The sequence below is a fragment of the Mycteria americana genome, chromosome 6 (genome assembly GCF_035582795.1).
Source record: "Mycteria americana isolate JAX WOST 10 ecotype Jacksonville Zoo and Gardens chromosome 6, USCA_MyAme_1.0, whole genome shotgun sequence".
Lineage (NCBI taxonomy): Eukaryota > Metazoa > Chordata > Aves > Ciconiiformes > Ciconiidae > Mycteria > Mycteria americana.
The window spans coordinates 39,358,094-39,373,107 of record NC_134370.1 but is presented as its reverse complement, the minus strand read 5'-3'; the positions used below and the strand labels follow the sequence as shown (position 1 = coordinate 39,373,107).

Genomic DNA, 15,014 nt, shown 5'->3' with positions numbered 1-15,014 from the left:
GCGTCGCCGCCCGGCTCAGCCCGGCCCGGCGCCATGGAGGGGATCGGGCGGGCCGCGCTGGCCGAGGACGCCGTGCACTACCGCCTCTTCGCGGCGGCGGCGGCGGGTGGCGAGGCGCTGCTGCGCCGCTGCGCTGAGGGGATCGTGGTGCGCTTCGCGCCGCTGCTAGCCGCCTACATCTGGCAGCGGCAGCCCTTCCGCCTGCGCTACGTGCCGCCGCGGGGTAAGCCTCGGGGGACGGGGCTGTGAGGGGGAGCTCAGGCGGGCGGGAAGCAGGAGCGTGTGAGGGAGAGCCCGGTGGGGCGCTGAGCCGCCTTTCTTCTCTCTGCCCCCGGCCAGGCGAGACCCCGGCGCACATCGGCGGCACCACGCTGTTCGGCGATAACGTGGAGGACGAGTGGTTCATCGTCTACCTCGTCCGGGAGATCACCAGGGAGTTCCCGGGGCTGGCGGCCAGGTAACGGCCCCAGCCAACGCCGCGGGCCCCACTGAGGTGCCCGGCGGTTGGGGCGAGGGTGCTAAGAGGCAGCGCCTTTCCCTAACAAGGGCTGACGGAAAGCCGTGTCTTAATACTAAAAAAAAATGCAGACACGCATTTAGAAGCGCACGTTTTTGTGCTGTGCGAGACTTTCCTTAGTAAAAAACTGATTTCTCCTTGGCCAGGATCGATGACAACGATGGAGAGTTTCTCTTGATAGAAGCAGCTGATTTTCTCCCAGAGTGGCTGAATCCTGAGAACAGTGACAATAGGGTGAGTAAATCTTCTGTGCCAATTGGCAAGTGGCTCACAATGGCCTTTTACTTACCAGTTTGAGTTTTCTCTTGTGCCTCTATCTAGCCAAATGGTCTGGCTGCCACTGAAAATCCAGAGTGCTATCTATGCCTTACTAGTGAAGAAACTTCTGGTCAGGGCTCAAGACTTGTTTTAATTAACAGCATGTTTTTTTCGGGACAGTCTGTTTTCATTCTGGTTTTAATGAGCTGCTTTATGCTTGCTGTGGATGTTGAATGAGAGACTCGACCACTGGAAACCTCTGATACTCGATTCTGCTCTGCGTGCTCTTGCAGAATGCTATGTAGAGCGAGTGTGTCCTGAGAAACTGCTGTAGGGATATCTGGAAATTGTTACACATATCAATTGGTTTGTTGATGGAAGAAAGAAAGGGAACATTCTTATACAAATATGTTCTTATACAAATGGCAAAACTATGGAAACTATGGCAAAAATATGGAGACTACCAACCTGCCTGCTAGGCTGTGAGTCTGTGTTGTCTGGCTAGATCTGATTCTTGCACATAAATCATTCTTTAAGAGTTGTTCTGTAATGCAGAGCCGACTGAACTTTTTAAAACTTACTACTCGTGGTGGCAAATGTGAAGGCAGTGAGGCTGTCGTGCTATTGATTGATCTGTAAAATCAGTAAGTTTGACCAGCTCTCAATTTTCTAGCCTATTGGAGTGCAGGGAAAGCTTGGATAACATGGGAACTATGGAATGTATTTGGCAGTGTAATACAAACATACCATATTGCTCTCCTCGGGAGCACTCTTGGATCCACCTGAGCTTTCTAGCTCTGCTATAACCACTTGTATTTTTTTCTACCATATTCTCGAGTGCTCAGGCATGAGGGTTTGCTGCCCTCAGACTAGGGAATGATCAAGACTGGAGTATTGCTGACTCTACAAGGTGACAGGCTGGGTCTGGCACAGGTGAATTAATGAGTGGACTCCTTTACCCAGAGTCTGCAGCCAGATCACCTCTCTGTGGATGATTGCTAGTGTGTCACTGAGTTTCTTGGCAATGGATTTAAATGGAAAGAACTTATTTTTTCATTAGCAAAGATTTGTTGGTTTTTTTCCTACCACAAGACTCTTAAAAAGAAAAGGGGCAGGACACACCACAAAAATTAATTGCAAACATGTATCTGGACTATCAGCACTATATTTTCCTTCCGTTTGAAGGAATGGACGGAGTGAGAGACTTGATAATATTACATTCAGTTCTTTTCTTAGGATCGGGAACCACCAGAGGTCACGCATAGCCCCTGAAATAATGCTTTTTAGTCCCTGTCCTATTCTTCAGCAGTTAGGTTATGCTGTTTCATTCTCCTGAAGCAAATTTCTAGTTGAAGAGAAACTTTTGGTATTACTGTTATTAACGAAACAAGATATATTTGACCAAAGTTGTTGCAGTTAAAATAGAGGAGGTTTATTTACTGGTTGGATCGTGATCTCTGGCATCTGTATTTACCTTATCTCCCATTAAAAAAAAAAAAAATGCCCCCAGCTGCTTCCTGTATTATTTTTCTATTTGTACTTCAGTATTTTCTGTGTTTAAACCAGTACATTCATATATGAAATGAAATTTTGCATTGCTTAGTTTGTGACTGTTCTTATCCTGGCTAATGAGAATGTTACTGTCTGCCAGGTGTTCTTTTACAAAGGAGAACTGCACATAATTCCACTGTCAGAGACTCATGAGCAGGAATGTGACCGATCTGCTGCCACTCCAACAATCTCGCAGGCGTTAATGCTGTTATCCACCCATTCGGAGGAGTTCCTGGCCGCAGAACCCATTAGAACAGCAGTGTATAAACGCATCAGTGGGTATGTGGGTGTTTTATTTTGGTCTTCTGCAACAGTAAGTTTTGATTCTGGGCTGTCTGGGGTACTTTCTTGTAGTCAGTCATTTTCCTGTTAGATGTGATAAAGTTGCTTCCTTTTCAGAAACCACCAGCTAGAGGTTTTTCTGTAGCATTCTTCTAAAGAAGGGGCCCAATGCCCTGTAGGCTGTACTGTGGTCTGGGGGCTCTGAAAGTGGTTTGCTGCTATGATGCCACACCTGACAATGACAAGAGTTACTCTGCCTTCACATCCTTCTTGTACTGAAAAATCTGAAAGTTCTGTGAGCCTTTAGGAGCCCTTTGTGGGGGGAGAAAGAGGATTGCGAACTAAAATGTAGTACCAGCATGCTTTTCAGAGCGTCAGCTTGTCACAGGTGTGTTCAGCACTGTACATTATTTTTTTGCAAGGATTTGACAGCGCGAGCCAGATGACTTCTACAGTCAGTGCGGTGAAGGATACTGTATAGCTGGACATGTTAGTCAAGTTCACAGGGATTCATCTTGCCAATGCGGGGATTAAATTTTTATTAGCCATGTATATTTATAATTTTTTATATATTATATTATATATTTTATATATTATATATAATATATAATGTATATTTATTATATATAAAATATATATAAACAGACATTCCAGGGGTTAGATTAGCTGAGTTTTAACTTTGGTTTAGAATAGTCTTCTGGCACTTGGCCCATAATATAGATTAATATTAAAGTGAAAATGGGAATAATAATTAAAAAGGAGTGGTTTGGGCTTGCAATACACTTAATACACTATGTTGCTATTGTATGATACAGGTATCCTGAGAAGATTCAGGCCTCATTTCACCGAGCCCACTGCTACCTTCCGGCTGGCATTGTGGCAGTGCTGAGGCAGCGCCCTTCGTTGGTGGCTGCAGCAGTCCAGGCCTTTTACCTGCGAGATCCTGTAGATTTACGAGCGTGTCGCTCTTTTCAAACTTTCCCTCCAGATGAGCGTGTGATGACTGTAGTAAGTGATCCTTCTAATGCAACTTGTCACTTTGTTAGGTTCTGTAACTGATGGAGGTTCTGTGGTCAAGTGATATAAATATGTGGATTTAATTTTTAAAATAGTGTGTTTTCTGATTTATTTTTTTCTTTTGAGGCTAGACATGAATTTCCAGTTCATTACGTTAATAGCTTTTCTGCCTTCAGATCGACATGGCTAGACTTTCAGCTGGCTAATCATGAGATAAGTGTTTCTGAAATCAGAGGTTACTGCTAATAGTTCCTCTGCTGAAATGCTTGCGAAGTCAATTGATCTAGTTCTGTGATCAGAGCAGTTTGACAGCACTGCCAGCCAACATAAGGAGTTGCTGCTCACTACCCCTAGCTGTTCATTCCAAGGCTGTTCACCTTCTCAGCTGTGCTTATGCAGCTCTGTGAAAGCTATTTTATGAAGTGTTTTATGAGCATTGTCCAAGCAGTGGTGTATCTGATAAGTTTGCATTACAGAGTTATACCCCTAGACTCCTGAAAATAAGCTTCGGAGTCAAATTTTAGACTTCTAGACTGTTTTTGAAATATCAGCTTTGGTTTCGTTAACTGAAAAGAGCCCTTACACTTTTCAAAATATACCTTGTTGGCATCAATACTGAGGGGGTTTTTTTATGTATTTAGATTGAATGAAGTTCATGTTTATTTAGAGATGTCAACTTGGAATATACTTTGTAAGATCTGAAAAGCAACGTATCTTAGGCAAATGTATCTAAGATGTTTTTTGAATACAATCTCAGGTACCGTCTGTAGTATGGTGTTTTAAAACAGAATTTAGATGAGACTGGTGGAAAGTTGATGCCTGTACACAGCACAGTCACACTGCAATGAGTGTTTTTCTTTTGCTCTGGCTTTTTCAGGTTACTTTCACAAAGTGTTTATATGCACAACTGGTGCAGCAGAAGTTTGTTCCGGATAGACGCAGTGGATACACATTGCCCGTCCCATCTCACCCTCAATACAAAGCCTATGAACTGGGCATGAAACTGGTAATTATTTTTTATGCATTTTGTGCTTAGTCTTTAGTTTGCTTGTTTGCACGTGTCCGAGAAATGACTCTTTGCTTGTAAGTTGCCTGCTTTTACAGAAAAATGTGAGCAAATTTGCAGTTACCAGTTTTCTAGAAGTACAGTATCATGGCAGTTTTCTTCTACAGAATAGAGCACTCTCATACTTCCATAGATTATAAATACAGGTAAAGTCTTCATGCTTATGTAAGGAGTAGCTTGTGCACTATAGATCTGTCTTCTAGGTTGCTTTGCCCATGTAGAGAAACTTTGCAAAGTCAAAATGATCCATTATTGCTGCAGAAAGACAGATTCCAACTTCCAAAGCAAGATACTGCTACCTGTCATACAGTTGGATTTGGCACCTACTTCTCAAATGGCAGCATCAGGAGCTCAATGATAGTCAGTTCTTTATGCAGTCATTTAAAGGTGCACTTAAATTTGTCACATCTTGAGAACCTCTTGTTGTTGCATCTCTTATACAGGCTCATGGCTTTGAAATTTTGTGCTCCAAGTGCAGTAAAGTATCTCCTGATTCCAAGAGAAATGTGTTAAGCGGTCCCCTGTGGGGGAGGTTCCTCAGCAGCCTGAAGGAAAAAAATTATTTCAAGGTGGAGTAGTGTGTGTGTGTGTCTTATAAACATTCCAGGAAAAACATGTTTTAGCTCTTGAACTTGTGTAAGTAGTTACAGCAGGGCAAGAAATCTAATGCTTCTGTCTGTGGAAAATGAATGAATGTCTTTAAAGGAGATATGTGCAGTTTGTTCCCGTTTGAAATGAATTAATTTCTTTTGGAAATTAAGAAGGAAAAAGCAGGATTTGGGGATGAATTCATTCATCTAAAGAAAGGGGAAATACACTTGAATAAAGGAAACCACAATATGGATGTGTGTCAGTATAAGTGTTTTCACTGTTTTACATTTCATTTGCATGCCTCTAGAATTAAATATTCTTAAAGATCTATATTTAACAGCCATGGACCCATTTGGGCCCATGTAAGTGTATTTTTTGTTTGTGTGGGTTTTTTCTGGGTGTGGTTTGTTTGTTTGTTTTTGGGGTTTTTTTAAGATGCTTTCGACTACTTGTTTGAAGTTTATAAATTGGACATAAATTGACTACTTATTTGAAGGTTATAAAATTGGACAACTTTATCGGAATGCTTAGGTTAATATCTTGTAAATATAGGAAAAGGGGAATATTCTTACAGTACTGCAATGCCACTTCTGTGGATAATTCCCAAACACCAAGAAATTCATTCACAATTCCTGTACAGTTGTAACCTGGGCATGGTAAATTCACCCTGTTGTGGGAATCATAGTATTGTCTTTGATTGTTTTTAGTGTACACCATATGATATTGCAGCATATTACTTCAATTCATATTTGACTGTGAAAACACCTTATGCCTATTTCCTATATTCTGTTCCAAGTATACATGGCAAAGCAGTATTACTTGTTCTGATTTTCTCAGCACTAAATTTCTGTGTGACAAATAGTCACCGTTATGAAGCCTGACTGTGAAAAGGAAGGGGAGGGAGAATTGTTTAGATTCATACTTGTGACTTCCATTAAATAGGGAGAAATGGAAGGATCTGCTAAGTACTTGGAACTGTTGCATATGGCAGAAGATTACTTCCAGCAATCTGTTACCAAGCCAGAAAGGTAAGAGCTACTTGAAATTCATGAGTTATCATACACAGTACCTACAGGTACTTTAAATTACCTTTTTTAATACTTGTTACGAAAAACTTGAACCCTTTTCTCCATTGTACACTTAACATAGGTGCTGTGGCTAGGACATAGGGGTATTAATTCCTCTAGAATACTCTCTACTAGTAGAAGTTACTGCTTGAGTAACTATTTATCTTGGTTTTGTAAAATGCCAAGCTATTCCAAGGGGGTTAAGAGGTGACTGAAAAGCATTATTTGTTTGGTTGGCTATAGAAAGTGTTTAAAAGTTTCATTGAAAAGCAATCTCCGTGAATATTAAATACGGAGTAGTCTGTCTCCTTTACTCAAGACAGGCAGCTGGCTGTAGATTCCTCCAAAAGATCAATCCAAAAAATAAATCATTACAAAAATATCTGAGAGTTTGGCAGCTCATAGTATTTTGAATGTTAGTTGCTTGAATTTCCAGTCTGTGCTGTTTGGGATCTGGCAATCCTAATGTTTACTAAGACAAAATAAATATAAAGAACAAGGGAAACATGAGATATGGGCTTTGGAGCTATCAACAAGGAATTACAGTAACTGACTGTGTCTTGCTTTGGCTAATACTACCTGTGTAGTATTCTGGCACTTCCCCCAAATTCACTAATCTTTTTGACGTATTTGCACGGAAGGAATAATGAGGAATTTGAGTGAAAGCCTGCATGTAGAGTGTGTGATGCCATTGGCATTGTAATGCTAGTAAAAATCCATTTCAGTAAATTGAATTTTTTTTCTTCTAGCTCTGTTGAAGTGAGCCCAGGTGATGAAATCTTGACATTGCTACAGACAACAACCATTGATTTGAAGGAATTTGAGAGAGAAGCAGCTTGTCTTCCTCCAGAGGATGGTGAGCAGGATGAGGGGGTGGACTATTCCTATCACAAATGATTATTTGTGGGGGGAGAGGGTGAACGTTCACAACACTGTACCAGTCTCTGTATCTACTTAGTTTGTCTCCTATTCTGTGACTGCTAGAGGTGTTATTCATGGGCCATCGTTTAAGATTGAGGCAACCAGTTCATTTGTATAAGCCACAAAGCTTGGGGCTGTGAATTGGCAAGATATGCAATCCAGTTTCTGGTTTGATACCACTAGATCAAGTAACACCATGCACACTTACACCAGATCAAGTACTTCATGTCAACTGCCTACCAGACAGAAAGTATTGAAACATTTTATAGTAATAAACCAATTCCAATACTGGCAATACAAAGTTAATTACTATCTAGTCTACTCTGATGGCCAACGTAAGACCAGCATAAACTTTATATAATAGGGCTTTTTCACTCATTTGACAGAAATGTAGTTGTTGCCAGTGTGCAATACAGATCACAGCTGTATTTCTGGATGGTGCAGTAGCACACAAATCCAACATTCAGTGTTAATGATCATAGTCAAAGGTTGGATTGGCTCTCCATTTATCATGTAAGCCTTTTCTTCATAGAATGATAGAATTGTTCAGGTTGGAAAAGACCTTTAAGATCATCGAGTCCAACCGTTAACCTAGCACTGGCAAGTCCACCACTAAACCGTGTCCCTAGGCACCACATCTACATGTCTTTTAAAGGATTATCTGTGACTAAAACAGTATCTGCTAGCTTGAAGCTGCATATAAAGCAGAGTTTTAAAGTAGTAAAATGAAATCTGAACTCTCTTCTTCTCAGCCTCTCAATGCCTCATACCCTGTGTTATCCAGTATCAGCATGACAAAAGTAAGCTACAGAATGCTAGCAGTAGTCTCAACCATCTGGATTGGGACTTGTGGTCTAAAAGACTTGTGCAGAGTAACAAGTATCTCCTATATTCTTTCAGATGACAGTTGGCTGGAGATAACACCAGATGATCTAGATCAGATGCTGAAGGAGGCAAGAAATGAGTCCCTTCCTTCCTCAAATGAGGAAGAGCAGAAATGTGACTTGGAAGCAGTTGCTGAAAGTATGAAGGCTTTTGTATCCAAAGTCTCAACGCATGAAGGAGCAGAAATGCCATGGTAGTAGTATTTTTAAGTTCGGTGTCTGGTGTGGAATGTGTTTTCATTCTGCTGCAGCCCTTTGGTTGATTCTGTAATGCAGAGAATGAAAGTTTGAAAGTGTTCTACTTAGCAGAGGCCTGAAACAAACCCATGTTAGTAGTGAATGTGTAGTTGCTTTTAAACCAGCTCGGTGACCACTCTGACACTAGTGCAGGTGAAAATGCTATTTTCCAGCACTCTTACTTAGTTTGGTTTTGTGGGTTTTAAAATTTTTTTAACTCTAAGTTGAAGGCTTACTGTTGTTCATTACCATAGTTCTTAACGCTGTTATTAAAATGTACATCTCAAGTTCATTTGTGCTGAAATTTTTCTACCATGGAGGACTAACTATTCATACTGCTAAGATGCTTCTGATGAGGCTGTGCAGAAATAAAAATGAAACTTTTAAGTTGAGGGAATCTGTCTCTGTGAATTAAGGTTGTTGATTTTTGTGGTACAGCTGTATTTAGATTTCCTGTAGATTAATATTTTGGATATACTGGGTCTGTTTTTGCATTACTGAAGCACATACTGTACACCTAGAAGCAGGAGAAAAGAATCACTGTGGATCCCTCTCATTGTTCCCAACAGTGGAAGAAAAGTGCTAACTGAAGATACTTAACGATTTAGACAACAGCAGAATGCCACTAGATTAATTGTTGGCATTAAAGTGTGCGTGTGAATGTTGTGTGGACAGACCTTTGATTTTAAAAAACAAAGAGTTAGGTAGTAGCGTGTTGTCCAGGTTCTTTTTAATAGCTATAATATTGAGAAAATAATGCTGTGTAAGCTGTATCAAGCGTATAAGGATCTACTCAATTTATGCTCTGAACTGTTTGATCCTTTTTAATTAGTGTTAGTGTCAATGTCTGAGTTATAATGTAGGTTTTTTCAGTTATCTAAAAAAACAAAAAAAACAAATGACAAAAAAAAAGGCAAACCACTGGGCCTTATGAGAGAGAATGCAGCCTTTAGTGTTCTTTCTAGTCAGGAGACCTCAGAGTTTCTCAGCTTTTTTAATCTTTGTCTAAGGTATAGCACCACTACTTTGTTCCAGAAGGATTCAGGCATGCATATTTTGGTTGCCTTCAGTACAATTTTTGTTTGACCATGACAAACAATTAAAGTTGTTCGTTTTTCTTTTCTCCTTCATGCCAGGAGTTCTTCCACTTGCTGTCTCATTTCTAATTCGTACAGACCTCAGACTTTTAAGTGCTTCCAAGACCATCAGTTCAAATGTCCCAACTTTAATCTGGGCTTGAGAGAAATCAATATGCCATCCAGTTTATGCCTTTGTCAGGTTTATACAAGCATAAAAACTTTATTTAAAAATATCTTTATATTTCAGGTCATCTGATGAATCCCATGTTACCTTTGACGTAGATTCTTTTACAAAAGCGTTAGACAGAATTTTAGGTGAGATTGCTTCTTTGTTTCTTTTGTCAGAATATCTCATTGTTATTTGGCTTCCCTGGGTTTCCTGATCACCCATGGGCATTGCACTGATTTGTTTGCTATCTGTACTGACACAAAATAATACATAGGGGCAGATTCAGAAGAGCTGGATTCTGATGATCTGGATGAAGAGGAGGAGTTTGACTTCTCAGATGAGGATGATGAAGACTTAGATGCTGAAAATCAAAGGCAAGACCAGAAGGTATCACCTAATGAGCTTATAGGCAGTCTCAAGTCATATATGAATGAGATGGACCGTGAACTGGCACGTACCAATGTTGGTAAAAGTTTCACCACCCAGAAGAAAGGGGTAAGTATGCCTTGAATTCTAGTTTGTAGCATAATAGTTTTGAGAGCTTTACTAGGAAAGAAGAAATACGCTAAAATTGGTCATTCTGAGTAAACGTCATGAAAAACTTCTGTCTTCTGATCATGTGCTAACTAATATTAAAAAAAAAAAAAAATCCCATGTGCAAGCAAAATGTGCTGCAGTTGCACCATGGTACTTTGGGGGGGGGGGGGGACACACGACACGACACCAAAACAACAACAACAACAAATTTAGCTAAGCTTTAACTCACACATCATTTCTCAGACTTAGTTTCATTTCCCTGTTTTACCCTGGTTTAGTAGTAAGGCAAGCAGCTGCATCTTGAGTTCCTGTAGTAGATTATTCTCATAGGAAACTGATCCAGGACTCAGTAACCCTCTCTGTCCTTCTCTTGGAACTTAATCTGTATAATGGAAAGTGATGATTTTTAACTGGCATGAGCATTTGGTGACTAAATTCCTCTCTGTTAAGACAGTGTGGAACGTACTGAACTTTGTTGGCTGCAGAACTGTTTCCTTGTTTCTTTTGTCTTGTGGTTTGTCTTTTTTTTTTTTTTAACATTTATACAATTGGATAAAACTTTTTCTTTATACTTACTACAGGCAAGTTCTGTTAATGCAACTACATCTCAAAGTGCTGGCCCTGATTCTGGAGCTGAAGATACTGAGTTGACACCAGTTGATGTGGATATGAACCTAGTAGCTAACCTGCTTGAATCCTATAGTGCTCAGTCCGGACTGGCAGGACCCACCTCTAACATTTTACAGAGCATGGGAGTGTATTTACCTGAAAATGCAGATCATATTGGCTCTAATAAGGGAGAAACAGAATAAAAGACTGTCTTAATTCAGAAGACATGGCTGATTGAGAAATGAAGCACAGAATGACTAGCAGTATTTGGAAGAAGAGACACAAGGTTTGATTTTTAAAGCATTTTATGCATTAGTTATGTGTGGCTTTAAAGATGCAAAGTGAATTTACCTGCAAAAGCCATCTGTTTGGATACTATCTTGGATAGAAATTGGATTTTTCCAGTGCTAACATGTTTTCAGAAAACTGAAAAGTGATGTTGTGACTTGAATGAAACTTTTATTATAAAACCTGTCTTCGATTTTTCAAATTAGCAATCCAATTTGCCATATTTCTAAAATGTCCTTTTACCTATTACTAGGTGGTTTCAATATCTGGAAAGCAGTTCATGTTCTGAAAATGCTCCTGCCTTCAGGGGGAGATGGAGGAATACCATATTATAGGAACAGTGTTCCCTTGGGGATTTGGGAACGCTGGTTAAATGTTTAGCAGGCACTTAATCGCTTTTCCAAAAGTACAGTGCTTCATTGTAAGAACTGATAATTACTGTAAGAATCTGTTCTTTACTAACCAGGAGGATTTGAAGAGTAGTTGGATTGAATATGTAAATATTGGCTATAAGTATTTCTTGAATTTATTTAAATAAAAGCAGAAATACAACTTGATTACTGGAGATGTTTTGTTGGTTTGTTTTTTTTTTTTCTTTGAAGGTATGCATAACTTCCTCAGTGCAGTATCGGAAGTTCTTGGAGTTAAAGCATTTTCATAATTGGGCATTTTTTGAATTCTGTTATTGCTGAATGTTGGTATCATGCCAGCAGTAGCTGTGTATGAGCCCAGTCTGAACAGTTCAGTTTTGTTTTTCAGTGAAAATGTAGCTAGAAGCATGTTGCTTTCACACGGAATGAAAAATCTATCTAGATATGAAGACTTAGTTTTAACAAGATAAATCTGAAATAAAATATGTAGAAATTTGTGATATACAGACAGCAAGAACACAGTCCTGCCAGATCTGAATTGGTTTCTACAAATCTTTTCTTTATTTTTTTCTTCCACACAACAATTAATCAAGTGTCTTAACTGGTAGAAGAGAAGCTCGTTGGTTGAGGTTTTGGTTTTTCGGTTTGTTTTTTTTTTTGTTGGTTTTTTTTTTTTAAAAAACATATTCAGAAAAATAGTATTCAATGATACAAAAGCCTTGATTGATCCTGAAGGCATACCTAATTGCTTTTAAGAGGCTGAATAATAATAATAATAATTATTAATATTGATGTTGTTATTATTAGTCTTAAGGTTTGGAGTCCGTTTAGTTGAAGTCTTTGTTTTAATTTTTTTGCATGTTAAGTGTTGGCATTATTTTAACTGGCAAAGCAGACTGTAGCAAAAGTTGTTTCCACATAGGATTTGGACAGTTGTTGGACAATGAGTTTCAGTATCTGACTGCCATGCCATCTGAGTTTGACCAAGGCACGGAAAATTCTTTGAAAGTCACACATTGGCATAGTTTCATTGAAATTCATGAGACCTTGACAATGTACAACGAATGCTTGCTTGCTGACTTGCCTACTGATCTATGCTTATGCTTTGTTTGGGGTTTTTTTCCCAAATTTTTGTTTGATTTTGCAAATGACAAACATCTTGTAAAATGCTGCAGTACAATATCATAAATATTGGAGACTCTGTATGTGAATGCATGGAATGAATGTGGATGAAGCGTACGATGGCTATGCTACCTCCACATTTGTCCTGCATTGATGCTGTGTAAGTTACTTTGTCAACAGTTTAGGGAGAGTACTGGCAAGTTGGACAGGGATTAGCGATGGACAAGAATTAGGAAGTATAAAGATGCCGCTGAAGTTCAAGGAGTCTGGATTGCAGAGAGGTGATGTGTAATGGGATTGAGTTAGACAAATTACACTGGAAAAATTGGGGTAACAGGAGTTCGTGAATCTAGCAGACAAGGATAACCAGCAGCTAGTGGTGGAAAACAGATGTACTTGAACCTTAAAAAGGGTTTAACGGGGAAGATAATTAACACTGAAGCTACATAAAATTCTCCACTGATGAGTAGTTAGATCAAGTTTAGATACTTTAAAAAATAATGCAGTTTCAAGAACATGATCACGTTTAAACTCTCTTGTGGCCTGTACTATACAAAAGGTCAAAATAGTTCAAAGGACTCTTCCAATGCAGTATGTGAAGAAAACTTCTAAGCTAAAGTTCAGAACAAAGCTGCTCTTTTGGAAGCACTTCAGCTGATCTTGCTTCTTGGATAATCTTACTTTTCCATCAATTGGACTGTTATTTCTGTGGGGCTGTACTTATTCCAACTATTTACATTTGTTTAGCAGCTTCACAGTGGAGAGTTTCAAGACTCTGGAGTTGCTCACAAGAGAATTTGCCATCGAAGAACAAGTATTTCCATGCTGCCTGTTCCACTGCTTTGAAGTAACATATGAGCTGTTTCTGCTTTTAATTTTGAAAGAGAGTATTTTTAGTGAAGGAAGCCTGATGGAATTAATTAGGGAAGACAAGTGCAGTGTGATTCCCTTTCAATGGATCGCTATCAAAGTTTCCATTATATTCTAAATTAGTTTAACTAGAACTGCATTCCAACACAATTTATTCACTTTGCTCACTTAAGCATCTGCCTTTTGTACAGATTTCATCCTAGAACTTCTGACCCTTCCCAGAAACGTAGTTTTCTTGTTTGTGGTTTGACCCCTGTAGCCCCAGTTCTGAATGGCATAGTTGTTGACTGGTATGTTTCAAGCAAGAAAACAAATAATGGATCTTTCATCTTCCATGTATGAGATTAAAACTAATCCCAGGGGACAGCAGAGACCTTTAACTTGTTAAAACTCTTCTAAACACCTGGGAAGTTTGGCTGTTGCCACTCTTTCCACCAACCAGCTTTATAGAATAGCGAGGAGCCTAAGAAAGAGGGTCTTTATTTTCTCTGTGTTAATGGAGGGTGTGCAGTTCATCTTAGAAGTCAGCAGCCCACAGGCTTAGCAATGTTTTCAGCATGAGTCTAACTCCTGTCTGGTCAGTGGGGAGGAGGTGTGGCCCAAGAGGAATGGTATTTAACTACAGCTAGCTGGGTTCAAGTGCAGTTTGGTGTCAGTGATACTACCTGCTGTTTGAAGTCCCTGTGCTTACATTGATCTCCCACAAATAAACTGTTTTCAGCATCCTTGCCGTGTGAGTGGATGTCAGCCTCCTGTGTTGCCATGAAAGATCACCTCCCTGCATGACACTTGCCTCCTGCCTTTCCTTCCTAACACTGCAGAATAGGAGTAGCAGTTATCTCCGGGGCATGTGTTAGTTGCAGTGGTAGAAAAGCATTTTTTATGAATGTTTGCGCAGCTTCTGCTGTAGCTACTTACCTAACTCATATGAGAAACTGGATTTTGTTTTTAATAGCAGCGGAGTCAGGGCAGGCCCTTTGTACCACCTCGGGATCCCTTGGGATGCTGCAAAAGCTGCAGCAACAGCTGCCCTCCCTCTTGCCATTTACATCTTTGGAGTGGAACACAAAATCATCTGTTCTGGCAGGTCTAAGATGGAAATTTATTTCTTTTTCCAACTTTGTTTATTCCCCTAAGAAAATATCACCATGGAGGGCAGTTGGGGTTCTCAGCTTGAAGAGCAGAATACAGAGCTATTGAAAAAAGTGGATTGCTCAAGAATATGAAAATTCAGGGCTGTGAAGCCTAAAACATCACCTTAGTTGATGTGCATCAAGTGTGTTCTTCAGCCACCAGCTGAGGAACCTGATTACCACCTCCTGAGGGTGGAGAAGGTCTCCTATTACAGATTCCAGGTGCCAATAGTGGATAATGAATTCAACAGCAAAACTGCTTTCAAGGCAAATAACTGAGATTGCTGTTGTGGTCATGATTCAGTTTATCTTGTGTTTGAATTCTTACAGTAATGTACAGTAACAACTTGTCCTGTTGAAATAGGATAGAAACAACAGGCAGATGTAGGAGTATGTGCTGGCTATGATTCCAGGCTAGGAAACTGTCTTGTGGAGTGCAGTATCA

General features: G+C 39.8%; 1 protein-coding gene across 1 annotated transcript; it reads left to right on the top strand.

The window, feature by feature from the left end:
* The first annotated feature begins 2 nt into the window (after positions 1–2).
* Positions 3–11,638, top strand: ECD (ecdysoneless cell cycle regulator). Its single transcript, XM_075505423.1, has 13 exons — positions 3–223; positions 340–457; positions 664–751; positions 2,427–2,605; positions 3,424–3,616; positions 4,503–4,631; positions 5,135–5,260; positions 6,225–6,310; positions 7,099–7,205; positions 8,171–8,348; positions 9,718–9,785; positions 9,914–10,134; positions 10,758–11,638. The coding sequence occupies exons 1-13, from the start codon at positions 34–36 to the stop codon at positions 10,986–10,988; spliced, it is 1,914 nt and encodes a 637-aa protein (XP_075361538.1). The 5' UTR covers positions 3–33; the 3' UTR covers positions 10,989–11,638.
* Positions 11,639–15,014: the final 3,376 nt, after the last annotated feature.

Coding starts and splice junctions, on each gene's coding strand:
- ECD (XM_075505423.1), top strand. CDS start 34: ATGGAGGGGATCGGGCGGGCCGCGCTGGCCGAGGACGCCGTGCACTAC. Junction 752..2,426: donor CTGAGAACAGTGACAATAGG/GTGAGTAAATCT, acceptor ACTGTCTGCCAG/GTGTTCTTTTACAAAGGAGA. Junction 7,206..8,170: donor TTGTCTTCCTCCAGAGGATG/GTGAGCAGGATG, acceptor ATATTCTTTCAG/ATGACAGTTGGCTGGAGATA.